Here is a 27,997-nt window from a genome sequence, read left to right on the forward strand (position 1 = left end):
TAAACGTGAATACGATTCTCTTTATTCACAGATTCCAGATCCATACATGGGAGATCACGATCCTAAGATATAGAAGACTGTGAGCAAAACAAAACCAGGACAAGTAGAAAACAGGAAATAAAAAGTGCACAGATTCTTTTTAACATAAAAAATAAACGCCCCTTTTTGTTTTCCCGGTAAGAAACATGCTACCTCCCGGCGCTGCTATGTACAGGTTTCATAAACTCTGAATTTACACCAGCGCCTGCATCAACAGGCGGCCTCAGGGAATTTTACACTATAAAACAAACCCTAGACTCCTTTCCTTAAATAAGTTACATAAAACCAGGGACACGGCCCTCCAAGGGGGGGGGGGGGGGGGGGAATGAAAAATAAAAGTAAAAAAAAAAAAAAAAATTGGTAAAAGCCAACACTCGTCTCGCTGAGCTGGCAAACCTGGTCCATGCCTACGGGGGGAGGAGAGGGCTGCGATGTCCTCTCACGTACAAGGCTGCGGCTCTCCCCACATGCACCATGCTGCGACACGCGAGAAACAGGCTTCGCAGGACACAGGCTGCGGACGGCAGACCCTCTCCCCACCCCCACGTAAAACATCTTTTAAAAAAAACACAACAAAAAACCATGAATAGTTGCAGAAAAACTATCAGGACTCTCGCCCCCCCCCTTCTGACCTACATGAAGCTCGGGTGGGCTCGACGCAGGACCCAGCGACAAGATTACGCCCTCATCATATGTTCCACTGCGCCGCCCGGTGAAAAAAAGGTCACAGCAAGCACACCCAACACCCCCCCCCCCCCCATAAAAAACTGGCGCCTTCCACCTCTTCAGCGCGGCCCGCCAGAAACCATCCCGGCTCCGGCACCCGCCGAGCACCGGCTGTCCTGTCCGTGCAGCCAAGCAGAGCCAAAATACAGGCAGGACGAGGGGGGGCGCGGGCACAGGAAGCCTCCCAGGGAAGGCACCACCTCGCAGCCGGGGCAGAAGAGAGCCTTACGGAGACTCCCAACCCGCCGAGCACCGGCTGTCCTGTCCGTGCAGCCAAGCAGAGCCAAAATACAGGCAGGACGAGGGGGGGCGGGGACAGGAAACCTCCCAGGGAAGGCACCACCTCGCAGCCGGGGCAGAAGAGAGCCTTACGGAGACTCCCAACACGTGTCCTTTGCGGCGAGGATACTCCCTGTACCGGATTTTTTTTTTTTTGTAACACACGTATTATCCCCGTCCCAGATCCGGCAGCTTCTACGAGCCTCGCTCCGAGATTTAGGTACGAGCCGAGCAAACCCCTGGATCACACAAGGATGGCCTTGCGATCTCTGTCCGTCCAGCCGTCCCCAATAGCGTCCACAAAGTCCCTTTTTCTCCTCCCTGCATCGAGGAGAGCGTGTCAACAGCCTCCCCCACCAAAAAAAATAAAAAAAATAAAGGGGGGTGGGGACACTGCCGCTGTGCTCGCTCCTCCCTGGGAGAGCCGGTGCCTCGCTGTAATACTGCTCTCGCCACGCTCATCCCGAGGGGGGGGGGGGGCGGAGGGACAGTCTCAGTCCGGTTCATGCATGGTCCCGGTCCCGCAGAGCCAATCCGAACCCGTTCTGCCCCGCGCGCCCCTTGGGTGACGGCTTTTAACCCGAGTCAGAGTCGCTGGTGTCGGAGCTGCTGGTGCTGGAGCTGCTGGTGCTGTCCGAGGAGGAGCTGCTGCTGGCGCTGAGCCGGGACACCGACACCTGCTGAGCTGACTCGGTCTTCTCGTGGGCTGCGAGAGAGAGAGGGAGACAGAGAGAGATAGGATGATGCAGCAACTTTCTGCAGAGTCCCTCTAGGGGAGAGCGGCACCGTGACCTCCCCCCCCCCCAAATGAACGCTGTCAGGTGGGAGAGCTCTCATGCTGTTACACAACAGGGGTAACTGCTCCCACGCTCTAATTTTATGTTCATATCTTTTTAGGAATACCGCCACAGCAAATAGAAAGAACAAAAAATAAATAGTTATCCGGCAGTCCCAAGGATCCAAATAAAAGGTGCAGAGTCTTAAAAGAATTCTCTCCCCGAGCGTAAGATTATGCAGCCCATGCCTGCAATGCATGAAATTCGGAGGCTGTAAAACCGTCTCTCCCCTCCAGCCTCCCAAGAAGAAATCTTTTTTAAACCACAATTTTATATATTTATTCCCAGAGGGGAGACCAGAAAAATCCTCGAGCAAACAAAACAAAAAAGATTTCCAGCATCACACGGTACGAGGGCCTACATTTCGTGACATACAAGACAGTGATTTATACCAAAACATCGCTGCATTCTCTCGTCGTTTCACGGTTACTTGGGAGAAATTCAGTATAAATTTACTTCCGTTCTGAATTTGTTCTGCACAGAACTGAACTAAATTTCTCCAAGTAACGGTGAAACAGGAAACGGGAGTCTAAAACCCGAGAGAGAGAATCACGAGAGCCCTTCTGCAGCCATGTAGGAATACTCCCCTAAAAACTGTTCCTGGGACAAAAGTTTGATTACCTATTAAAAAAAAAGGAAGACGACACGTTCCATAGAGACAGCGGAGAGGCTTGCAAAATGAACCAAAATCCTAAGCTGGGAGTTTCCAGGTCGGCATGCAAAGAGTTATCACTAACCCGAATCTATGGGAATAAAATAAATTGCCGTGCATTAACCAAAGACCCTTTCACCCGGGGTGAGCTCAGACACCGAGCACTGTGACGGGGAATAAACTCCATGATCCTCCCCATCGGGGGGAGGGGGGGGCTCTCATCAGTGCAGGGTGCACTCAGCAGCCGCCCTGGGGAAAGGCCACTAGAGGGCACTGCTCTGCAGACAGCCTAAGGCCTAACCACATTCAGACCGAGACCAGGAGCCGCTACAAAAAAGGTAAAAAACTTCAGCCACGATGATTCGCCGACTCCTGCCGCCAACAGGCGAGGTCCTGGGAGCACGGACTCGGGAGGTGAAGCCGGGCCGACAGAGCGAAGGTAGCAGCAGAAGGTGGATGAAGCACGCTGGCAAGGCTCAGGCCCAACTGGTTATCAGCTCTGCCCGCTCTCCATACTATGGCATTTTAGGCAGTCGCCTCATCCCCTGGCCCCCCGAGCCTAACCCATACGTGCGCACGTCCCCCCCGAGGGGAGAAAGGACAAACCCGTATTTTCCAGTGCAAGGCACCTGTGCCCCTCGTGTACACGAGGTGAGAAAAACCCTTGCACTGATCTAAGGGGGCCGCTCCCCATGGACAGACCCCCTCAGCTCTGTGCACTCGTGCGAGTCAGTCCCCCCCCCCCGGAGACCCCTTTACCTTTCTTTGGGGGCTTCTTGGCAGAGTTGAGCTGGCCGCTGACGTCCTGCAGCCGTTTCTCCAGCTCTCGTCTCTTCTCCAGCGCCAGTTCCTCCTTCGTCTTCCCCACCGGCTTCTTCAGAACTAGGACAGGAAGAACGGGGGGGGGGGGGGGGGGGATTAATTACAGCGCCTCGAGTTATTTGATTCATTATCCTGCCTCAAAGCCACTTCAAAGAAGATTACGCTCAGCCCTGTTAGCATGTGAGCACGGGCGGGACCCAGGCCCTGGGTGCCCTATTTACAAAACAGAAGTATTCAAGATACAAGTCCGTCATTTGCTGTAGGGTCATGGTGGGGAGAGGGAGGGAGCAGAGCTCCCCCCCCCCCCCCCCAAGAGGACTGGGTCAGGACCATCATTCACTGTAGGGTCTGTGTGGGAGCACAGGGTGGCACTCACTGTACAGGTCAGGGCATGATGTTGGGTCTCTGAGTGATGACCCAAGATCAGGGCATGGGCAGAGCTTCCTTGGGAGATGGGAAAGGAAAAATTGGTTCTTACCCTGCTAATTTTCCTTTCTGTAGTACCAGGGATCAGTCCAGACTCCTGGGTTTTGCATCCCCACCAGCAGGTGGAGACAGAGTTTCCTGCAGACCTGTACCCAAGCCAAGATGAGATCTCGACGGCAAAAAACTTTAACCGCCAACCCCACTCCCAACGAACAGGAGGCTGCTGACATAAAAACTGAAACACACTATTACACAATCCGTTGCTAAAAAAGGATGCAGGAAAAAACCAGCGCGGCAGCCACCGACAACTCTGCAATCGTACAAATAGGACTGGGCGAGCCTCTGGACTGATCTGGGGTACTACAGGAACGAGAATTAGCAGGTAGGAACCAGTTTTTTCCCCCTATATGTACCCAGATCAGTCCAGAATCCTGAGATGTACCTAAGCACCCCTAAACTGGGTGGGACCTCAAGAGTCCCGTTTACAGGACCACTCTCACCAAACCCCTGGGTGTCGAAGCCCCGATATCCAAGCGATAATGTCTGGCAAAACCGACTTCCAAGTGGCTGCCCTACAAATCTCCTGAAGAGACACCACCTGAGTGTGCCCTCAACCCTTCAGGCACCGGTCGACCTTTAGGTATTTCAAAGCAATTGCTTCCTTAAGCCAGCACGCAATCATAACTTTAGTTGCGCGCCTCCCCTTCTTTGGCCCAATCCACTAAAATCATTCGTAACTTTCAGAAGTCGCAACAACGCCCTCTTCACATCTAACAGACTAAGCTCCCTCGCGTGACGCGCGGAGGAATCCAAATCCGGAAACGCTGGAAGCTCCACCAATTGATTAACATGAAGCGACGAGACCACCCAACTCGGAGATCTGGAGAAAGTGATTCCGACACGATAGAGGCTGGAACTCCAAAACCCTTCCGGTCGAACATATAGCTACCAGGAAGACCACCTTCAGTGGCAAGTCTTTCAGAGTTGCCCTTCTGAATGGCTCGAACGGAGCCTCACAAACCTTTAAGAACCACATTAAGACTCCAGGGCAGACAAGTCTTCCTTACCCGAGGCCACAGATTCTTAGCTCCTCGTAGGAAATGTATGACATCTGGATGCGCCAACAGAGCATGGTCCTGCAAAACTACCTCAGACAGCTCAACGCTGCTACTTGCACTCTAAGAAAGTTATAAGCCAGCTCCTTGACCAAACCCTCTTAAGAAAGGTCAAAACTTGCAGCACTGTAGCCTGCAGAGATTGCACTCTGTCGGCCATACAAGATTCAAACGTGCACATATGCTGCATAAGCTGAAGAACACCTAGCCTGCAATGACCGGGTCAGAATAACCCTTCTTTCTCAGCCTTCTCTCAAAAAGCCAGACCGCGAGACAAAAGCAAGACACCTGCTCTGAAAATATTGAACCTTGGCAGAGAAGATATGGCAGATGACCGAACCGCATAGGCCCGTCTATGGCCCTGTCGACATGGCCACTCCGAAGCCACCAGTATCATGTTGCCTAGATGTTTCCCTATCCACCATATTACCAGTGGCCATGGGGGAACTACTATGGCTCAGAGGGGTTCTGCTTTATCTAAGACCAGAGCATCGATGCCCTCTGCACTCTTCGCTGCTGAAAAAAACATGAGACCATGGCGTTCACCCTGGTGGCAATTAAGTCCAGATGGGGGAACCCCCATCTGTCATCAATTAGATCCATAGCACTCTGACAACTCCCACACTCCGGAGTCCAGTGTCCTCAGACTTAGAAAGTCCACCTGAATATTATCTACCCCAGCAATATGAGAAGTCAAATGCTGTTCTGCCCATATAATCAACTTATTCCTCCAACACTACTGCCCGATTCTTGGTATGCCCCCTGTCGGTTGATGTAAGAACAAAAGAAACTGCCATACTAGGTCAGACCAAGGGTCCATAAAGCCCAGCATCCTGTTTCCAAGAGTCCAATCCAGGCTACAAGTACCCGAACACTAAATACATTACATTCTACTGATGCCGGTAATAGCAGTGGCTATTCCCCAAGTCAACTTGATTAAAAGCAGTTAATAGACTTCTCCTCCAAGAACTTATCCAAACTTTTTTTTAAAACCAGCTACAATAAACTGCCCTAACCACATCCTCTGGCAACAAATTCCAGAGCTTAATTGTGCATTCAGTGAAAAAGAATTCTCTGACTAGTTTTAAATGCGCTACTTGCTAACTTCATGGAGTCCTTCTATATTCCGAAACAGTAAATAACAGATTCATTTACCCGTTCTAGACCTCTCATGATTTTAAACACCTCTATCATATCCCCCCCTCAGCCGTCTCTTCTCCAAGCTGAAAAGTCCTAACCTCTTTAGTCTTTCCTCATAGGGAAGCTGTTCCATTCCCCTTATCATTTTGGTTGCCCTTCTCTGTACCTTCTCCATCGCAATTATATCTTTTTTGAGATGCGGCGACCAGAATTGTACACAGTATTCAAGGTGCGGTCTCCTCATGGAGCGATACAGAGGCATTATGACATTTTCTGTTCTATTAACCATTCCCTTTCTAATAATTCCCAACATTGTTTGCTTTTCTTGACTGCCACAGCACACTGAACCGACAATTTCAATGGATAATCAACTAAGACGCCTAGATCTTTTTCTGGGTGGTAGCTCCTAATATGGAACCTAACATCGTGTAACTACAGCAAGGGTTATTTTTCCCTATATGCAACACCTTACACTTATCCACATTAAATTATCTGCCATTTGGATGCCCAATCTTCCAGCCTTGCAAGGTCCTCCTGCAATTTATTACAATCCGCTTGCAATTTAATTACTCTGAATAATTTATCTGTGAATTTGATAACCTCACTCGTCGTATTCCTTTCCAGATCATTTATATATATACTAGCCGTTAAGCCCGTAAAAACGGGCTACATTAAAAAAATTTTTCCGGTCCATTTCCTTCCCCCTCCCCCTCATCCTCTATTCTCCCCTCACCTCCTCCCTCTAGTCTCCCTCCCTCCCCCTCCAGATGGCACAAACGGAAGATCTCCGGGGGAGGTCCCTCCCCTCCCTTGAGTGCATGCCGCTACTGTGCCTTGCCGCCACCGCTCCCCCCAGCACCATTTTTGCTACGGGCAAGCTCTGACCGACGTGCTCGCCTGCGCATGCGCGGTAGAGCTGCTCTCTACTGCGCATTTGCGGCACATCGGTCAAGCTTCATTTATCTAGTAGATATTGAAAAGCACCGGTCCAAGTACAGATCCCTGAGGCACTCCACTGTTTTCCCTTTTCCACTGAGAAAATTGACCATTTAATCCTACTCTCTGGTTCCTGTCTTTAACCAGTTTGTAATCCATGAAAGGACATCGCCACCTATCCCATGACTTTTTACTTTTCCTAGAAGCCTCTCATGAGGAACTTTGTCAAACGCCTTCTGAAAATCCAAGTATACTATATCTACCGGTTCACCTTTATCCACATGTTTATTAACTCCTTCAAAAAAGTGAAACAGATTTGTGAGGCAAGACTTGCCCTGGGTAAAGCCATGCTGACTTTGTTCCATTAAACCATGTCTTTCTATATGTTCTGTGATTTTGATGTTTAAAACACTTTCCACTATTTTTCCTGGCACTGAAGTCAGGCTCACTGGTCTTTAGTTTCCCGGATCACCCCTGGAGCCCTTTTTAAATATTGGGGTTACATTAGCCACCCTCCAGTCTTCAGGTACAATGGATGATTTTAATGATAGGTTACAAATTTTTAACTAACAGACCTGAAATTTCATAAGAACATAAGAAATTGCCATGCTGGGACAGACCAAGGGTCCATCAAGCCCAGCATCCTGTTTCCAACAGAGGCCAAAAACCAGGCCACAAGAACTTGGCAATTACCCAAACACTAAGAAGATCCCATGCTACTGCTGCAATTAATAGCAGTGGCTAGTTCCTTCAGTACCCTAGGATGCATACCATCCGGTCCAGGTGATTTGCTACGCTTTAGTTTGTCAATCTAGCCTACTGCATCTTCCAGTTTCAGTGATTTGCTTCAGAGTTCATCCGACTCACCCTTGAAAACCATCTCCGGAACCGGTATCTCCACGATATACTCATTAGTAAACACAAAAGCAAAGAATTCATTTAGTCTTTCTGCAATGGCCTTATCTTCCCTAAGAGCCCTTTTAACCCCTCTGTCATCTAACAGTCTGATTCCCTCACAGGTTTCTTGCTTTGGATATATGAGTTTTTGCCTCTACGGCCAACTTAATTTCAAATTCTTTCTTAGCTTACCTGAACAATGTTTTACATTTAACTTGACAATGCTTATGCCACCCTCATTGTTTTGTCTAACGAGACTGACCAGATGCCCACGCAACAGCAGAAAGGCAAGTAAAGTGCATTTGACCATAGTCTCTAATCAATTAATAGATAAACAAGCCTCTTTCTTTGACCACGAGCCCTGCCCGAAAGGCTGGCATTTGTGGTGACCAACACCCAATCCGGAGCCTCCAGCTCCACACCCTGTTCCAGACTGGCATGCAGAAGCCATCACGAGAGGCTCTCCCTGCCTTCTCCGAGCCTGAAAGGAAGGTGAAACTCCGACGACAAAGGATTCCACCTGGATAGGAGAGCCATCAGAAGAGGCCGCGTGTAAGCAAAAGCCCAAGGGACCAAGGCCAACGTTCAAGCCTTAGAGCCCAGGACTTGCAAACAGTCCCACACCCTAGGTACATCCAAATCCAGAAGATGACAAACCTCTCTGCAACTTCGAGATTCTCTCGTCCGTCAGGAATACCTTTCCTTCCTGCATGCTGAACCAAGCCCCTAGAGATAGTCCAGGGTCTGGAGGAGGTGAGATGACGCTATGCAAAGTTCAGTACCCAGCGACTGCAATCGCTGCAGCATCTTCTGCACTGACTGCGGGCAGAGCTCGTCGACTTTGCTCAGATTAGCCAGTGGTCCAGGTACGGCTGCACCAGCACACCTTCCTTTTGTAAGGCCATCGCCACTACTACCATTCACCTTGGTAATGTCTGTGGCGCCACTGCCAAACCAAACGGAAGAGCCAGAAATTGGAAACGTTCGCCTAGAATCAGTAAGTGGAAAAGCCTCTGGTGCTCCTGTCTGATGGCTATACGTAGATAAGCCTGTCACATCTAGAGATGCCTGGAACTCCCCTTTTTACACCAACCAACCACAGAGTCTCCATATGGAAACACGACACTGAGGACCACGATCGCCTTTCTTCAGGTCCAGAATTGGGCGAAAGGACCCCTTTTTGTTTGGCATCACAAGATGGGACAAGCAAACATATCAGTCTTTTGTTACATAAGATCCACTGTTCCATGGTAATTTTGGCCCACACTTCAAAAAAAGAGCGTCAGCCGCCCTCCAACAGCCAGAACCGAAGAGTGGACTAGCCTTGCTTCATTGTGAGGCCTTTGCTGCTCCTGCGTTGTCCCTGGACAGCCTCTTGCCACCCCAAAAAGGACTGATCCCAAGACGGAGATCTTCCTGCTGGCTGCCTGTGAGGCCCACCAGACCTCTTAGCTTGGCGAAATCTTCACCTGTCTCTAAACTTAGGATGAGTGGGAAAACCTTCCCTGCCTCTAGATTTATTCTCTAGCAGCTTCTGCACCTTGGACTCTTCCAGATTCTTCATAATCTGTTCCAGGGCCTCACCGACTAAGAGCTCGTCCTTGAAAGGCAAAGCCCCTAACTGAGCTTTAGAGCATACATCCGCTGACCAATTTCTCAACCACAGCAATCTTTTAACTGACACGCCAAACTCATGATTCTGGAGGAGGTTTTTAAAAGATCATATAAAAGTCACCGCGGCCTCCAGGCACTCAGCACCCAACATAGCCTGGGTCTCCTATAATTGCTGAACCCAGCACAAACAGGCCCTCCGCATAAGGGTGCTACACACCGCTGCTCTAGTCACCAAGGCCAAAACCTCAAAAATCCTTTCCAGATGAAGTTCCAGCTTACAACCCTACACATCCAAACCAGCTAACGGAATGGTAGTCCTTTTGGTGACTGCTGAAATTGAGGGATTGACCTTGGGAAGGGCTAGGAGAACCAAGGTTCCTTCTGGTAAAGGATAAAGCATGGACATAGCTCTACAGACCCTTAAGTCAGATTCCAGAGTGTTCCACTCCCAATCTAATAGTTTCTTCACAGACTTGTGGAAAGAAAAAAGCCTTCGCTGGGCCACACAACCTGTCCAGGACAGGGTCCATGTCCTCCAAGTATGATTCCTCCTGCCAACACCTCGATTTCCAGCTCCTGTCCTGGACCACCATTGGAATCAAAGGCCAAAGTTCATCCCTGTGGAAAAGCCTCACGACCTTCTGCTGCAGACACCTCCCTCAGGATCTCCATCCATGGTACCCATCTCTGCCAAGCCATCTGGCAAAGGCCCTGCTCCCGGAGGCACCCGAGATGCTCCAACAGGGTTATCAGATTCATCCAGGTCTCCCTGCGTATCCCAGGGTGCCGCAAACCGGACCACAGGCCCTACGAGGGCCCCCCCGTACGCCACTTTTTGGGAGGAATTGACCTGGGATTTCCTCCTGACCTGGCCCCATGCTCTGCAGCCGCCTTTTCTGCCAAACAGAGCCTCACAACCCCCTGGGATGATAAGGAAATTCTTTTTTTTTTTTAGCTCTCTCCAGACTGCAGGGTTTACACCATAGACAGAGAAATACTGAGGGACTGCAGGTGGCACACTGGGTTATGTACAGTGTCAGTGAGACTCTCTCTGTCTCCATCTGCTGGCAGGGAGGTAAAACCCAGGCGTCTGGAATAATCTGGTTATGTACAGGAAACAGGGATATCCTTCCATGTGAGCCTGGGCTGCATGCGGCTAAGGTCAATATGGTCGCTCACCGCAGGATCTGTTCAGGGACAGAGCTTCCAGTGGGGAAAGAGTCAGGACTGTCGCTTACTGAATGGTCTGCATCAAGGTGGAGATTCCTCTGGGAGAGGGTGAGAGTTGTCGCTCACTGCAAGACTTTTTTTTTTTTTTTTTTTTAAGGCAGGGAGAGGAAAAAAAGAAGGGGGAAGTAAGTTTCCCCTTGGTCGTCCTTCACTATCAGGGTCTGCGTGAGGACTGTCACTCACTGTATGGTTTGCGGGGTTTCTTGCGCAGACAGGACATGACGTAGTGTTCCAGCTCCCGCAGCGTGGAGGGCTTGAGGGTCTCAAAGTCTATTTCAATCTCCTCGGGGTTGGAGTCCCTCAGCGAGGGCTCCCGGGACTGGATGATGTGCACCACCCTCCCCAGCTTCTCCCCCGGCAGCTTGTTGATGTCCAGGCTCAGCTGTCGCTTCTCGTCGTACGTCATGGGCTTACTGTCCTCCTCCTCCTCAGAGTCGTACAGGGGAGGGGGCACGGCAGGAGGCAGCGACTTGGAGGATTTCTTCGAGCTCCTAAAGATGAAAGAAGGCAGAAAGTTACTGGATAGGAAGAACTAACCGTACCCTGAAGTGACCCCTCTCTCACGCTCATGGGCACGCACACGCACGCTCTCTCTCTTTGTCCCTTACTTGGAGCTAGAAGCGGCAGTGCTGCTACTGCTGGGGTATTAACTTCTCCTCCCTCCCTCCCCCTGGCATTAACTACCCACTCCATAACCCTTGGCTGGAGCAGGAGGTGGTGGTGCTGCTGCAGTAACCCCCCCAGTCTCTCACTGGAGGCAGCGGTGCTACTGCTGGTGACGTTGCTCCTTTCTCCTGCCCCTGGCAGTACTCCCTGCTCTGTCCCTCGCTGGATGAGGTGGGCTCCTAACTAGAGGGGTTTCTCCCTCTCCCCAGCAGCGATCCTCCCCCCTGCTGTCCCTTACTTGGAGCTGGAGGAGGTGGCGCTGCTGCTGGTGGGGTTACTGGAGCCCCCACCAGATGCTTTTTTGGAGGATTTCTTCCCCTGCGTCTGGTTCGATTTGGACGACCTCTCCTCCTCGTCGCCTCCCTTTCCTTTACGTTTCTCACATTTCTTTTTCTTCTTTTTTTCTCTCTTCTCCTTTTTCTTCTTTGGTTTAGAGATGGGGCCCTGGGAGAGTGCGGCCAGCTGCTCATGGACGGCTCGCAACTGGAAAAAAAGGGGAGAGCAACAGGAAGTGACACAGGCAGGGGGAAAAGAGCGCAACAGGAAATGACACGGGCAGGGGAAAAAAAGAGCACAACAGGAAGTGACATGGGCAGGGGGAAAAGAGCGCAACAGGAAGTGACACGGCAGAGGAAAAAAGAGCGCAACAGGAAGTGACACGGGCGCTGCAGGCTGGGGAGGGGTTAGCGGGAAGACAACGCCGCAAACGATACCAGAGCTCCTGGGAAGACCTAGAGTCCAGGGTACCTGCTCCTGAAGCTCAGCCAGGCGGTTTGCTCGCTCCTCCTCGGAGTCGGAGCTCTCGCTGTCGGACGTGCTCTCGCTGCTGGTCTCGCTGGAAGACTCGGACGAGGATTTAGAGAGGATGGTGGGTAAGAGCGTGGTGGCAGAGGGAGGGCACTGATCCAGAGGCTCGTCCGGCATCTTGGCGTAGCGAAACTCGAACACGTCCTATGCAAGGGAAAGGAAACAGTCACTGAAGGAAAAAAAACCAAAACCACACACACTTCCTCCAAGCAAGGCTGGTAATTAACACACGCAACTGACAAAGCCTAACACTGCCTCCTCCCCCTCTATGTAAGGCACATTGACTGAGAGGGAGCCCAGTTCTCACCTGCAATTTTCTGGCCATGGCCACTACGTCATGGTCCGGGGGGTTGTATTTGTAACAATTGGAAAACATTAGCCGGACATCGCCCGCAAACTCCTGAGCGTCATGGTACTCCCGATTCTCCATCTTCCTCTGCAGAAGGGAGAGGGGGGGGGGGGGGGGAAAATGAACTGCTGGGGATAAAGCCACATAAAAATAATCCAGTGCTCCAACCCCGTTCTACTGAAAGAGAAAGAGCAAAAAAGATCCCAGGGAAGGTCATCAGAAGACCTACCATCTACTCAACACCAACTAAAGACCAACCGAGCAAAAGCAATAGAAAGACATAACAAAGATTCACCGCCGGGGGAAAAGAAACCGGGAAAAAAAAAGAAAACCACTACCAGATACAAGGCCACAGGAAGGTAACCTGAAGCCCTGTAATCCTACAGAAAGACCACAAGACAGACAATGCTGCTCAACGCCCAGGTTTGCGAGACAGACAGAAGAGGAAAGGATTCACCGCCGGGGAAAAATCCATTCGAAGACCACCCAAAAGCAAAATGAGAGAAGGTAAGAATTCACCACCGCAGATACAGCCACAGGAAGATCACCCAAAAGGCTACAATCCTAACCCCCCACGCCAGGACAAGGAGCGCTGCATCCCCCCTTACGGCGTAGAGAGAAACATGCACAATACGGTGCGTCTTAAACGCTGCCGAGGCAGAAAGCAATCGAGAAAGGGGGGGGGGGACGGGACGCCGTCGGCTCCCCCGCACGCTGAAATCGGGAGCCCCCCCCCCTTCAGGACGCAAAGCAGAGAACGAGAGCCTGGGCCCACCTTGACAGTGCTGAGGTCCATGGGGTGTTTGATGATCTCGTGGTAGTCGTGCAGCCCCAGGGCGGAGGCGTCCACGGGCTTGTAGAAGGGCCAGGCGTAGGCGGCGTGCTTCTTGGACACCAGCTCCTTCAGGACGCCGTTGCAGTACTTGAGCTGCTCCGAGAGCTTGCCCTTCTTGGAGGTCTGGTGCTGCTGCGAGTCCGGCAGGTCCTTGCGGGGGGGCTTGATGGGCCTGCCGCTCTCCCGGCGGGCCGGGATCTTGGCGGGCTTGGAGAGGAGGGTGATGATGGGGGAGGAGCTCCCGCTGGTGGCGATGATGGCCGTGGTGGTCGGGGTTGTGGTGTCCGCTTTCCGCTTCACGCCTTTCTTCTATTAAAAACAAAAAACAAACGAACAAGGTGGAAAAGTCGGTTCTTTTTCGGCAGCAAAGGCACCAAAAAAACAAATCCTGCGAGTTCCCCCCCCCCCCCCCCCCCCCCCGGAGCACCCCCAAGATGACAAATCCTGATTTCTCCGGCTGATCAGACGCCCCCCTCATCCCTCACCTTGGTGACCGGCTGAGAGGCCGTGACTGCCACCTGCAGCATGGCTGGCGTGGGCGGCATGGATTTCATCACGGGCAGGGAGAGGATGGAGGCGTGGGAGATGCCCAGGATGGTGCTGGGGAGCTCCGGCGAAGAGGAAGGGTACAGGGTGGTCTGAGAGACTGAGGAGATGGCAGGAACCTGGTGAGCAGTGGTAACTCCTCCAACAATCCCTGTGGAAAGATCGAGCACTCTTCCCGTTAACGGCCCTGGCGGCATTTTTCTTTTCTTGTGAAATTTAAAGTTTGTTGAGAACACAACATGCCATAATAAATAAATAATATTAACGCAATACGTTCAGCACGTCAAACCCAAAAGTAACCGTGCTATCAGAACGTGGAATAACGTACAGCACATTACGACGTTGCTGAAATTGAATGCAATTTTGACAGATCCCCAACCCATTGGAGGTACGAGCTCCCTTTGACATCTGCACAGTGTCTGCTCCCACTAACTGCAGGGCCGAACAGCCCTCGCGCCCCCCCCCATCTGCCCCGCCTACCTGCAGATTTGCGGCCTTTCCCGTGCTTGCTCCTGGGTCCGGGAGACGGGATCTCCAGCTCCTCCTGCGGCATCTGAGCGACCTTCTGCAGGAACATCTTCTCCAGGCTCTGAGCCATCAAGACGATGTCATCCGTAGGCTTCAACAGGAGAGAAAATAAATAAATAAATAAAAACCACAACCCCAAGGTTTTTTTTTTTAAATCTGGTGCGCACAATCCCCTCCCAACCAGGTTTCAGCACGAGATCCAAAGCTAAAGAGAGTGAGGTTACATCTCCCCAGGCCAGCTCAAAGAACAGGGAGGACCCTGTCCGCATTCCCACTGGCGTGATCCCTCGCTGCCGACTCGATGTTCCTGGTGGTAAGACCCCGGGGGCCCTGCGCTCACCTTGTTATAGATGTAGCAGTTGGTGAACATGGCGTTGAAGTCCTGCATGCACTCGGTGGCGCTCCAGTAGTAGTTCAGCTCCATTCGTCTCTTTATGGTGCCCAGATCCATCGGCTGCTTGATGATCTTGTGGTAATCCTGCAGCACAACCCTCAGTGTTAAAAGTTTTAGCTGTGACACACTCACGACAGCTTCCCCCGTTCTGCGGCTTCAGGACGCACATCTGGCCAGCAGAGTCCTAAGAGAGGACCATCGGCCTCACCGGCGGTGCCCCCCCCCCCCCCCCATAACACTGAGCCTCCGAGCACTGCCCACAGCGTTCCCCAGACTTCCTGTCCAGCCACAGCTCCCCCTTCTCTTCACCCCTCCAGTCCTGCCTGCAGCACTGAGGCCCCTATCACCTCCCCAACCCTGAACTCACCGGCCCTTCCAGAGGTGTTTATCTATTACAGGAAAATTGGTTCTTACCTGCTAATTTTCGTTCCTGTAGTACCAAGGATCAGTCCAGACTGCTGGGTTATGCCTCCCCTCCAGCAGATGGAGTCAGAGAAAAGCTGAAAGCACCCCTTAGATATACCGGTGTGCCACCTGCGATCTTTCAATATAATCAATATCAAAGCAGAATGAAGTAAATTTAAACAGCCAATGACTAGATCAAGAGAAACCCTTTTTTTGTGAATAACCAGCGAAAATACTATCTATAATCGCGCTTACGATACTTCAAAGGCGCCGAAGACCTGTAAAAAGAAACAAGTAGCTGAGCAGACTCTCCCAATTACTATATTCGTGGGCAGGCGTCTGGACTGATCCTTGGAAAATTAGCAGGTAAGAACCAATTTTCCTTTCCCTGTACGTACCAGGATCAGTCCAGACTGCAGGGATGTACCCAAGCTGCCTTAAATGAGATAGGACCCGGAGAGTCCCGCTCGAAGCACACTGCTGCCAAAAGAATCCCCATCTGGAGCTCGGACGTCCAAACGGTAATGCTTAGCAAACGTGTGCAAGGATTTCCAAGTAGCTGCCCTGCAAATGTCTGGAAGCGACAGACATTGGCTCTCTGCCCAAGACGCCACCTGTGACCTCATGGAATGAGCCTTAAGACCATCTGGCACTTGTCACCCGTGACCTATGTATGTCGATGCAATAGCTTCCTTCAGCCATTGGGCAATAATAGTTTTGGAAGCCTTACATCCTCTCTTTGGACCGCTCCATAAGACAAAAGATGATCAATCGAAAAGTATTAGTCACCTCCAAATAACGTAGAAGAATCCGTCTGACGTCCAATTTCCTCATATCCTGACCTTGAGGAGAACTCCTATCTACATCTGGAAAGGCTGGTAACTCAACTGACTAGTTGACGTGGAAAGCCGAGACCAGCTTCGGCAGAAAATAAGGCACCATCTTAAGCGAAATCCCAGCCAGAAATTCGCAAGGACGGTTCTCTACACGACAACGCTTGAAGTTCCGAAATGCGTCTAGCCGAACAGATAGCCACGAGAAACACCGTCTTGAGCATTAAATCTTTCAAAGTGGCCAGTTTGATAGGCTCAAAAGGAGAACCGCAGAGCCCGCGGAGAACCAAATTCAAACTCCACGAAGGACAAACCGCCCTCACCGGTGGGCGTAAATGCTTGGGCCCCCCCCCTCCCAAAAAGACATGCTACATCCAGATGCCCCGCAATGGAGGTACCATCAACCGTGGGGACACCTTCAACCCACTGCACCAGGAAGCAAACAAACACTTTCCACACCCACACATAGGTGAGAGAAGTAGATGTCTTTTGTGTGCGTAAAAGAGTGGTAATCACCGCCTCCGGTTAGCCTTTCTTTCTTGTCTCCTCTCATAAGCCAAGCCACTAGACAAAAGCGAGCCACCTGATCAAGAAACAGATCCCGCAGTGGGCGAGCAAAATCCGAAGCGTGACCATGATTTATAATATCTAGAACCCACTGGTCCGATGTGACCCTGACCCATTCCTCTCAAAACAGGGAGAGCCGACCCCAATCTGCGGAACAGAGGAATGGGCCGGCGCACCTTCATTGGGGAGTTTTGTTGGAGGCGAAACCTAGAGCGGTTCCAGTGCGCTAAGGCCGCCTGCCTTGAAAGGAATGCGCCCATGCCCTCGCTGATGTTTGTCGGGGGCAAAGGAGAAACCCCTACCTGAAAGGAAACAGCGCTGACCTCGAAAACGCCCCCGGAACATGCCGAAGGGGCAAGACAGTCTGGGTTTGTCCTCAGGGTGCTTGTAAACCTTGTCTCCCAAAGCTTTAATAAGTTGTTCCAGCTTGTCCCCGAACAACAGCTTACCCTTGACAGGAAGGAACCCAGTTGAGACTTAGAAGAGGCATCGGCCAACCAGTTTTGGAGCCATAGCAGCAGTCTTGCAGAAACTGCCAAAGACATGGTACGCGCAGAAGTACGGAGAAGATCGTACAGTGCATCCGCCATATAGGCAACTGCCGATTCCATGCGGTTCGCCTGCTCAGTCTCCCCCGGTGGAAGGTCCTGAGACATGAGCAACTACAGACGGCAGCCCTCACTCCTAACGTGGATACTTCAAATATCCGCTTTAGTAAAACTTCCAGCTTTCTATCCTGAACATCCTTGACAGCCGCTCCTCCCGTCACCGGAATCATTGTGTGTTTAGCAATGGCCGTGATGGCCGCGTTCAACTTAGGAACCTTAAGAAGATCCAAGGACTCAGTTGGCAGCGGATAGAGCTTTTCCATGGCTCTGCTCATAAAGAGGCTTCAGGTGTATCCCATTCCCGGGACACAATCTGGAAAGGTTTTGGGTGAAAAGGAAAAGTTTGAGGTGGAGCTCGAAGCCCCGACAAAACAATCTCCAGGAGTGGAATCCACCACCTCTTGCGGAGCTAGAATCTCCAGTTCCTGAAGCACATGGGGAATTAACGGATCTAGTTCCTCCTTGTGGAACAAACGAAGCACCTGTGGGTCATCCCCCTCCACTGGAGCAGCACTATCCATATCCTCGCTCATATCCACGGAGAAGGGGTCTGGTATCGCGGGATCCGGAGGGCATTGGAAGGCCTCTGGGAGGAACTGAACGGGGAATCCGTTGTCCAGCACTCCTGTCCCTCCGCTGGCTTAAAAACCTTAGCCGGAGAGGGAGGCTGTTTCCCAATCATCCTGCGCATCCAAATATGCTTTGTGTAGCAGTAATACAAACTGCGAAGAAAATGGGTGCTGTCGCTTTAAGGCCCCCCCCCCCCCCCACAGGAGGATCTGAGTACGGAGGCAATGCTGAGGGAGGAGCTAAGTCAGGCTGCACAACGCGGTGTCTGAGGGCGGGGAGAACGGAGGAGAATCTCCTCCCTCTGAATATCTGGACCCGAGCCAGGCAAGATGGCCACCGTTCCCGCTCCGAGTGAGGATGGAACATGCCTCTGCCTCAGGGACTGCCCCCCAAGCCGTGCGATTGTGGCAGGACCGACTTTTGCCCTGAAATCGGCCTCGGCCCCTCGCCCCTGGGAATACATCGGGAGCCGAGGCCTTCGTGGGAGAGCCGCTGAGCTGGATCCCCACAAGCTGCACAACGTGACCCGCGCGAAAAAAAGCAACTTTAGCTAGATGGAGAAATCCACCCCTTCCGGAGGGCCCAGGAGCAAATCGGCAGGCTGGGGCTGATTAGACAAGTTAGAGTGCTCTTTACAATCTACCTGTGTGTTTTAAAAAACTGTTTGTTTTTTTGTTTTGTTTTCAGCCACCAAGCAGGGGAATTACCATCCCTGCCTTCACTTACACAGATACTAGCTCCCACCAGAGGAATAACGCCTCTCTGGACCTGTATAGTAGAGGGGAGAGGGACCGGCCCACTGGTAAATCTCCCCCTCTTAACTCACCGGGAAAAGGGGCAAGTCTCCGGGTATAGAGGCCTTAGGACACTGCCTAGCCTTGCCTGCCCTTAGGAAGTGCTCAACATTTCCTGTTTTGTTTTGGGGTTTTTTAAAACTTAGATGTTCCATCTAGCCAAAGGTATAATCAAGAGAAACTGTCTATAATTTGGTAATTAATCAATAACTCTCTGAAAGGATGAGGTCTGCAGGTTATGCCATCCTCTCATCTGCTGGAACCACTGAGGGATCGCAGGTGGCACACCGGTACATCTAAGGGGGTGCTTTCTGCTTTTCTCTGACCCCATCTGCTGGAGGGGAGGCATAACCCAGCAGTCTGGACTGATCCTGGTACTACAGGGAAGAATAATTATCTTCCGCTTACAGCCCTGCTAAATGAATGTCAATTAAAAAAAAAACAAACATAAAACGAGTGACATACGCACCAAATAAAACACAACGCGGTTCCAAACAATTCAACCCAGACACCATAAGTACCTAGCACTCAGCAGCCCGTATCGTGAGTGGGCATAAATGCCTTAATGAGTCCAGGCAGGGCATCGCACAAACAGGGGGGGGCCTGGAACCGAAGAGGCTTGACCTCTCGTCTCTCACAGGCGAGCAATCTTCACAGATGGCGGCGTCGCTAACAGCCACTCAAAGGACCGCAGGTTATGAGGGAGAATGAAATAATAATCGAGCAGGACCATCCAATTCCAAAACATTTTAAAGATTAGAACCAGGACTTTTAAAGCCCCCCCCCCCCCCCACGACATTCTCCCCTCAGCAATACCCAGCTCACAGGTCGAGGCCATCAGTACTGTCGCCATCACCGAGCGTCATCAGGAGAGGAAACCGGAGCACAACCATTTTTAAATATAGGCACAAAAAAAAATAAAAAAAAAGCTGGATGACAAAACGGAGCGGCTGGTGGTTCCAGCACCGGGCTGACAAGCAGGGTTCAAATCCCAGGTCCTCCCCCCACCACAAACAGGGACTCTCTCCTCTCGGGTATCCACTTAAGATGGGGGAAGTTCTTTGGGGCAGGGAATTATTGCAACTGAATTCTAATAATGCTGTCAGCCATAGTCAGGCTAAAAATCCCCCCCCCCCCCCCCCCAACGCACCAGCGTTAACCTGCAAATCCTTCCTTTTACTCCGGCGGTCGATCCTTCTCTATCTGCCTGAAAACACGTGCAACTCCTCGCACAGCGCCACGTGAACCCTTCCGCGGAACACATGCCCGCGGTCTCTCTGCCCAGCGCACCCCCCTTTTTATGTTTTGGTTTTTTTTTTTTAATTTACCGGTAATCCCAGCTTGACGGCATCCACAGGCTGGCGGAAGGGCCAGGAGAACTGGTGTTTCCAGAGGGATTTCACCACCACCTTGTGGATGTACTGCAGCTGGTTGGTGGAGCGGCCCGGCTTCTTGGCGTTCAGCACCTCGGGCGGGGGAGGATTGGCCGAGGGAGCGTGAAGGATCCCCGACGTCATGGCGGGGCCCTCGAAGCCCTCGTACAGCAGGGACGGCTTCCGGATCCGTTTCCCGGGAGCGGCCTCCCCCAGGATCCCCAGCAACCCATTGCCGCCTTCTCCATGTAGCCTGGGGGTGGGGAGAAAGTCAAAGTTAGCAATGAGAACCTGAAGAGGAAGGAATCAAAATGTTTCAGAGTCACTGCTGAGATTTGTTTCTATGTACAGCTTCTCTCCCAAAAATAAAAAGGGATTCCAGGAAGCTCATTCTCCACCCCTCAGAGGAGAGGGGCAGAGATTAAGTGGTGCATGCATTGCCAGTAGCAAGACTTCCACCTTTCGGTGGCTCTAGTGGGCCAGAATTGCCACAGAAACTTCTCACTACCAGCATCTCCCCCAAGCTCAGCATTCAGAGGCTGCATATTGCTAACTGGTACCATCCTGACCAGCCACTATCACCTAAACAAGGTGCAAAAAGCAGAACGTAACAGTCACCTGAACTTACTTAAGTGCATGGCACCAGTGCGCACTTCCCTGCCACCAGCACATGCCAGCTGCCTTGCGCCCCCGCTACGATTACCTATCGCCTGGGTTCTCACGTGGAAAGTTACTACGCCCCTGGGCTGGGGAGCAGATCCACCACTGAGCCGGTCTGAATTGACCTGACCACACGTCCTGTCTTCCTGGCAGACTCTGAATCCCTCTCGGCCGCCTGCGAGCCTGCCCGTTACCTCCCGGAAATGTAGAATTAGTGCATTAGCACAAGAACAGAAGGCCGTCTCTGCGCCGACAGATAAACAGAACGGCGTGGGGCACACGTGTGCTCACAGCAGGGACGGATTCAGACGCCCATCTCTGGTGCTAGCACTGCTAGAAAGAAGCCAAGACTTCCCCCCTCCCCAGCTCGGTTGATGGCAGAGCCCAGCCCGAAGACAGCAGCAGCAGCTGGACGACAGGCCCCAGCTGAAAGATCAGCTATAAACACACAACATGTTATACACAGTGTTTGGAAAATTTGTAAAACTTCTAAGACAGCAGGCAAAGTGTTTTCCATTCCTCTATTCTCTTACGGGTTTTGTTTGCTTATTTTGGGGTGAGGGGTAATTCTTTTTGGATTTCAGGAGGTTTTGGTTTCTTCCCTCTCCTCCCCCTTCCTGTGTTCAGCAGCAGTGGTGACAAGGAACCTGTCCCCCTGCAGCCGGGCGCTGCACCAAGTGCCTGATGCTGGGTGCCAGGGATACTTCCAGCCTGCTGTTGTACCATGCCCTACAACCTTCAAGAAAAAAAGTCGAGTTCTCATGCCACACATATTGAAATTAGTAAAGCTTATTCTCACATATCATTAAGTAGGAATAATGAAACTATATTTGGTGTGCAGGTTGCAAAGCATCCACAACAGTACTAAAGGTTCTCTCCCATTCTCTGCCTGTGAGAAAAAATGCTGAGCGCATAGAGGCCCCTAAGAGACAAATATTTATATTCTATTTAAAAAAAAAAGGCAGAACTGTATCTTAAATTTAACTTTCAATATTTAAGGGCAGCATGGGCTCAACCCTCTAACCCAAATGATGGACAGAGTAACATTAGATTTCCTGCAGCCCAGTTAATTCCCATGGAAAAACGGAATAAAACCAGACCACGGCTCACCATTTCCCCATGCCCATCCCCCAGTCACGCAACCTGAAGCATTGAAAATCGGTTTAAGGGATCAGAAAAGTAAAGACTGAATCCCCTTCTGCCATTCTACAGGCATAGGCAGAAACATGACCAAAAGCAAGGAATAAAATCATCCCCCCCCCAGGAAGATTTACAGACAAGGAGCAGCATTTACACCCTGGTGATAAGGATCACTCCAATCATGAACAAGGCGGCAGGGTGGGGGGGGGCCAGAGATACAGCTTATGGCCCAGGCAGAGCAGCTTTCCCTACTGCAGGTCATTAAAATGCCAGGGCAAAGAGCCCTGTATCCTCCTATGACTCTGCAGAACCTGGCAGCGGCTGCTCTGCAAAAGCATGGGATGCAGCAGAGGAACTCGGCAACACTTGGAGGCTTTCCCCCTACCACGCCCTGCCAACACAAACCCATTCACGTCCTGTCAAAACATAAATAAAGGCACTTCCGCAGGCAAACTTGCTGAATGCCACAGAGGAAACGCTAAGCCGCCCCCAACATGTGCTTTGCGTTTTGAGAGGCCTATACCCTCATCTTATCAAAATAAAAAAAAATGGAGCACAGTTTAAATCACTTCTCTGACAGTGACACGGGGGGACACCTGAATCCTGCAGAGCAGTCCTAGATTCACTTAACACCTGCCCCAGACATACTACAAGAAATCAACAAAAGCCCGAGGGACACATCACCGTCCTTATCTGTCTCGTCTTCAGCTGTCAGGCCAAGAACCCGAAAAGCAGACGAGACCAGGGAAAACTGCTTTGACTGTGAGAAGTGGGGAGCTCCTGCTAGAGGGGCAGCCCGTGCTTGCAAAAAAAAAAGAAATCTGCTGCATCACTTCTTTGCAATCCCCAGCCCAGGCTCCCACGGAGAGGGAGGGCCGCGTGCTGGATCTGCAGGCGCCGGCCCGGGAAGCCGCAGCTATGGACGTGGGAAAAGGGAAATCCCTACCGCTGCAGCTCCTCCTCCTAAGGCGCATGCTCCAGGACCTCTCTTTTCACTGTACCACCGTCCTCCCCCCCCCCTCCCCCACCACAACAACAAAGCAGCCGCCAGCCAATCGGGAGGGAGCAATTCTTCCCCCCACCCTCCCCCATTCACCCGCGGAGCTGTCATAACCGGAGACCCCCGCAGGTTCGACGGACACACTCCCGACCCCAAATAAACCTTGTACAGCGACATACAGAGAGCCGGGTACCCCCCTCCCGCCCCAGACACCATTAACATTACGCAGCAGCAAGCCCATGCCAGGGACTCTCCCCACCCCACCTTGCAGAGCTCCAGGGTAGGATGCCAGCCCCGGGATATATACACCCCGGTACCCCCATTCAAACAATCACGCCCCCCACCCCGCATCCGTGCATGCTATAACGCCAATAAACACAAGCCAGGAGCAGCAGCAAATCCATGCTAGGGACTCCCCGGCTCACTCCCCCGTAGTGCCCTAGGGTAGGATGCCAGCCCCGGGATATATATATATATATATATATATATATATATATACACCCCGGCACCTCCATTCAACAAAAACGACCCCGGATCCGTGCACGCTAATATCAGCAGCAAATCCATGCCAGGGACTCCCCGGCTCACTCCCCCCGTAGTGCCCTAGGGTAGGATGCCAGCCCCGGGATATATATATATATACACACCCCGGCACCTCCATTCAACAAAAACGACCCCGGATCCGTGCACGCTAATATCAGCAGCAAATCCATGCTAGGGACTCCCCGGCTCACTCCCCCGTAGTGCCCTAGGGTAGGATGCCAGCCCCGGGATATATATATATATACACCCCGGCAACCCCCATCAACAAAAAAGACCCCGGATCCGTGCACGCGAACACGCCAATATCAGCAGCAAATCCATGCCAGGGACTCCCCGGCTCATTCATTCTCCCGTGCCCCGCGTTCTGATGGCAGCCCGAGCATTTACACCCCACCACCTCCATTCAACAATCACACTCCCCGGTCTGTGCGCGCCAAATAACGTGACCTCTTATTTATTTGTTTTTCTTTTTGTGTGTATTTCACCTTTCAGGACACTTCAAAGCGGATTACAGTCAGGTACTATAAAATTATTTTATTTGCAATAAATCCTGTTCCAAGCATAAGACAAGAGCATCAGACAGCAGGGACGTAAAATCATCCTCCCACTACCCAGCCAGTAAAGGCTGAAGAAGCTGGCGGCGCGTTACAGCGGGGCAGCATTTCTCCCGCAGGCGTGGAGAGGGATCACATCACCGTAACCCCCCACCACCGCCACCCCGGATGTAGTGCCATTCCCGGTTCTTGTTGACAAGAGCTCCCCCCGGGCAGGGGGGGCGGGGTCACTGCGGCTCAACAAGCCCCTCTTCCAGACGCCCCCGCTCGGAAATAACGCCGGGGGGGTGGTGCCTCAGAGCTTCCCTCCCCACCCGTACCTCTTATAGGGCGGGGTGGGGGCCGCCTCCATAAGGATGGCTCCGGATGGTGTCGGCGGTTCTTCCTGCGGCTGAAGCGGCTCCGGCTGCTCGCTGTGTGCGCGCGCACCTCGCGCTCCCGGGCCCGCGTGACCTTCCTCTTCCTAGCTCTGCTTCAGCGAAATGGCGCCGCGCGCTGCTTCTGCTCGCTCATATATAAACACCGCCGCTCCGCCTCGCGCTCACCTCCCATTGGCTGGCTGAGGCTACTACATGCCCCCCCGCGCACTCCCACCGCCCCATTGGCCAGTTGGACCCGTCCGTCACGCCGATTGCATCACTGCCTTCTAGGACCGCCCCACGTCGCCGAGCTCACACCTGATTGGGTTCCAGACTCATGCCAATCCAGAGGAGAAAGTACATGATCATTGGTTTCGAAGACACAGACGAGGTTGTCAGGTAGACCGATTGGTCCAAAGTAACGTCCATCACCGGTTAAACCTGCCCCTGCATCCTTCCACCTCCAGACTGTGACTCAGGAGTTCGTCCCTCCTTACCCACCAAGCAGCTGGAGGCGGCAAAACACGAGCGAGTGGTGCGTAGGGGAGTGGCTCGCGCCGGCAGGGGGCGGGCTATGCAAGCTGTTGCTCCACGATTGGCCAGTACCGCCTGACGCGCCAGGTCGCGAGCCCCGCCGGCATCGGCAGTCTCGAGGCGTTTTGTTCTTCTCTCGCACTGTCCGAGGCGGCAGCGGCGCCATTTTGTAACGCAGCGCAGCTGACACAAAAGCCGTGAAAAGACAGCGAAAAAAAGCACAAAAATGCCACTAACGCGTACGAAGCGTTCTCGCCATCGCTGCCCCGAGTCGCTCCGGCGTTCACCGGCCTCCAACCCGCCACAAATCCCTCCACCGTTGAAATAGTGAAGAAAACCATCCCCACGTCAGAACAACTAACCCGCGTCGGACAGAGAGACCCGAAAGCCGGTCCATACCGTCTAACACCAGGGACGGGACCCAACTAACATCAGGGGGAGGTCTCACCTCAATGACCAGCGCCCAGGGGATAGTGTTCCCCCCCCCCCCTCCCAAATAACCTGAGCTCAGGGGAAGATGCCCCCCATACTGTGTCACACAATAATACCTCCCCCAAAACCTGTGCCCAAGGGAAGATGCCCATTATCCTGTGTCACAGAATAATAGTTCGCCCAAAGGAAGATGCCCCCATCCCGTGTCACAATAACTCCTCCAATAAAAGCCCAGCAGGAGATGCCCCCATTCTGTGTCACACAATAATACCTCCCCCAAAACTACAGCCCAAGGGAAGAATGCCCTATCCCATGTCACAATAACTCCTCCAATTATCAGAGCCCAAGGGAAGATGCCCCCATCCCATGTCACAATAACTCCTCCAATAAAGCCCAGGAGGAGATGCCCCCATTCTGTGTCACACAATAATACCTCCCCCAAAACTAGAGCCCAAGGGAAGATGGCCCTATCCTGTGTCACAGAATATCTCCCCCAAAACCAGAGCCCAAGGGAAGATGCCCCCATCCCATGTCACAATAACTCCTCCAATAATCAGAGCCCAAGGGAAGATGCCCCCCATCCTGTCTCATACACACACCAAAGCAGAGGAATGGGGACACAGCCTCTTATCACTCACCTACTAAGACCCCCACATAACCAAAGCCTTCTCCATCACTGTACCTCCTTCGAACCACTGTGGCATAAGCAACCCTTTTGCCCCATAACTAGAGCCGAAAAGGGAAATGTAGTCCACTCCTCCCTTTCTGTTCTAGGAATACCCTCCCACCAAAACCAGAACCCAAAAAGCCGGCCTCCTCCAGTGTCACTGACACATTAACCACAATCACTTCCACCACTGGCTGGTCGTGATTCTATATAATCACAGAGCAGGAAGGAGGAGTAACCACAAACATCGCCCAACCCATGACAAGGCACAAACTCCACCTCAATAACCAGAATGACCCTCTCCACCAGTAAGCAAATCTAGACTAGGATGACAAGAGACGACATCTCCACCCCTGCCTATTCTTTAATAACCAGGCCTTATTGGGGGTGAAAGACTCACCACCATCCCCCAGAACATAAGGTGTGCCATGCAGAGTCAGACCAAAGGCCCACTGAGCCCAGCAGTGTCTCTGACATCAGGAAAATGCCAAAGAACAAATCCACCTCTTGTTACTCATTCCCAGGGATTAGCAGTGGCTTTCACCGACTCTACCTGGCCAATAATGGTTTATGGACTTTTCCCTCGAGGACCTCGTCCAAATCCTTTTCAATCCCAGCTACGCTAGATGCCTTAACCACGTCCTCTGGCAACAAATTCAACAGCTTGTGTGTTGAATGAAAAAAATAATCATCACTGTCCTAGAGTTATACTCACCTCCCCATAAGCAATACTGCAGAGAGCCTCCTCCTCCTCCTGTACCAGTGATACATTAACCACAAGTGCTGGCTTGGTGATTATAAATCAGTGTGGGGGGGGGAGAGAATGCATAAATCTCTACCAACCCATAACATTGCATCCAGAAGAGAGACAAACCCCACCCCACTAACCTCTCCAACAACCAAGCTGGGGGGGGGATGTCTGCTCCCTCCAATTGCAGGACCCTGGACTAGGAGGATGGAAGACTATACCCCCTCTCCTCTAGGATCCAGGCACTAGCAGGATGAGAAAACATTCCCCCCTTTCCTCCACTATCCAGACCCCCAGGGGAAGGGAGAGAGATTATGCCTTCTTCAATAACCAGGCCTTAGGGGCATGGAAGCCTGCTGCTCCTTACTACCAGGCCTCTATTCTGCCTTTCTCCGATAACCTGCATAATATCAGAGGGGTTCGGCCTTTTCCTATACGAGCAACCAGTTCCTCTCTCAGCCCGAAAAAGGCATTCCAAGCAAAAAAAAAAAAAACCCAAAAAAACTCTTCTCCCGGCCTCCTGCTCCAGAGAAAGGTTTCAGGGCCTGAGGAAGCGGCCTTCCTTCACCCCTGACCTCTCCCAAGGCAGCCTGCCTTCCTTTATTGCAATCAGCTTTAATAGTTATAAATTGCCCTTGAGCCAGTGACCGGCCACAGACACACTAGGGGCATTTATTCCAGAGCTAGAGTGTTTTTTTTCAGGGGGGGGGGGGGCTCTCCACCCCTTATACTCAGTGTACTCCGTTTAACTGGCTTATTCGCTAGTATTTTCCCTTTTAGCCGCCTATTACTCACCGCTGTCAATCAAACTCCATTACCGACGCCCATTGGCCGAGCCGACTCACGTGATGTCGCCTTCGTTCACCTACTCCTCGTCCGATATCTTGGTGTTTTGCAGTCTTTCTCCCCGATCGTTTCCAATAGCAATAAGAAAAATTTCAACAATCCTCGAGGTTTCCTTTTCTTCTGTCTTCCTTTTTCTTTCCAAAAAAAAGATTAAAAAAAAAAAAAGACCCGCCTCGATACATGGCGGCGCGCGAGACAAAGGGCCCCGATCTCGCTACGTCAGCAGCTCGCCGATTGGCGGGCGCCCGTCACGTGATGGCCCCCACCTTCGCCCTCTCCGTCGCCCCGGGATTTCTCGCAGCCCCCGGCTTGATTGTAGCGCTTTCCTCCGCCATGATCGAGGCCGTACCCTGGGGGTTCAGGTTCCGTCGAGTCCGTGCCTGGCCATCCTCGTTTTTCATGTTCGCACCACCACCGCCCCTCAGGCTCCGGTTCGGGTTAATGTCAGCATGGCGCCCAGTCCCCGAGCTGCAGCGCGCAGGCGCAGGGATGGGTCGGGCGGGGAAAAGGGACAGTGCGCCTGCGCA

The 27,997-nt window shown here is 52.1% G+C and overlaps 1 protein-coding gene across 4 annotated transcripts; it reads right to left on the reverse strand.

Moving 5' to 3' along the window:
- Positions 1 to 27,953, reverse strand: BRD2 (bromodomain containing 2). 4 transcript variants are annotated; one of them, XM_029584704.1, is made up of 12 exons: positions 27,420 to 27,953; positions 19,943 to 20,240; positions 14,784 to 14,921; positions 14,396 to 14,537; positions 13,855 to 14,066; positions 13,310 to 13,678; positions 12,493 to 12,621; positions 12,126 to 12,329; positions 11,617 to 11,861; positions 10,896 to 11,203; positions 3,292 to 3,414; positions 1 to 1,750 (listed from the first exon to the last, which is right to left on the reverse strand). In XM_029584704.1, exons 2-12 carry the CDS (start codon positions 20,129 to 20,131, stop codon positions 1,620 to 1,622), a joined length of 2,190 nt encoding a protein of 729 aa, XP_029440564.1. In that variant the 5' UTR covers positions 20,132 to 20,240; positions 27,420 to 27,953; the 3' UTR covers positions 1 to 1,619. The 4 variants fall into 4 exon arrangements, with proteins under 4 accessions (XP_029440564.1, XP_029440565.1, XP_029440562.1 ...); XM_029584705.1 differs by lacking the exon at positions 27,420 to 27,953 and adding an exon at positions 25,848 to 26,073; XM_029584702.1 differs by lacking the exon at positions 27,420 to 27,953 and adding an exon at positions 24,205 to 24,389.
- Positions 27,954 to 27,997: the final 44 nt, after the last annotated feature.

The sequence above is a fragment of the Rhinatrema bivittatum genome, chromosome 19, assembly GCF_901001135.1.
Source record: "Rhinatrema bivittatum chromosome 19, aRhiBiv1.1, whole genome shotgun sequence".
Classification (NCBI taxonomy): Eukaryota; Metazoa; Chordata; class Amphibia; order Gymnophiona; family Rhinatrematidae; genus Rhinatrema; species Rhinatrema bivittatum.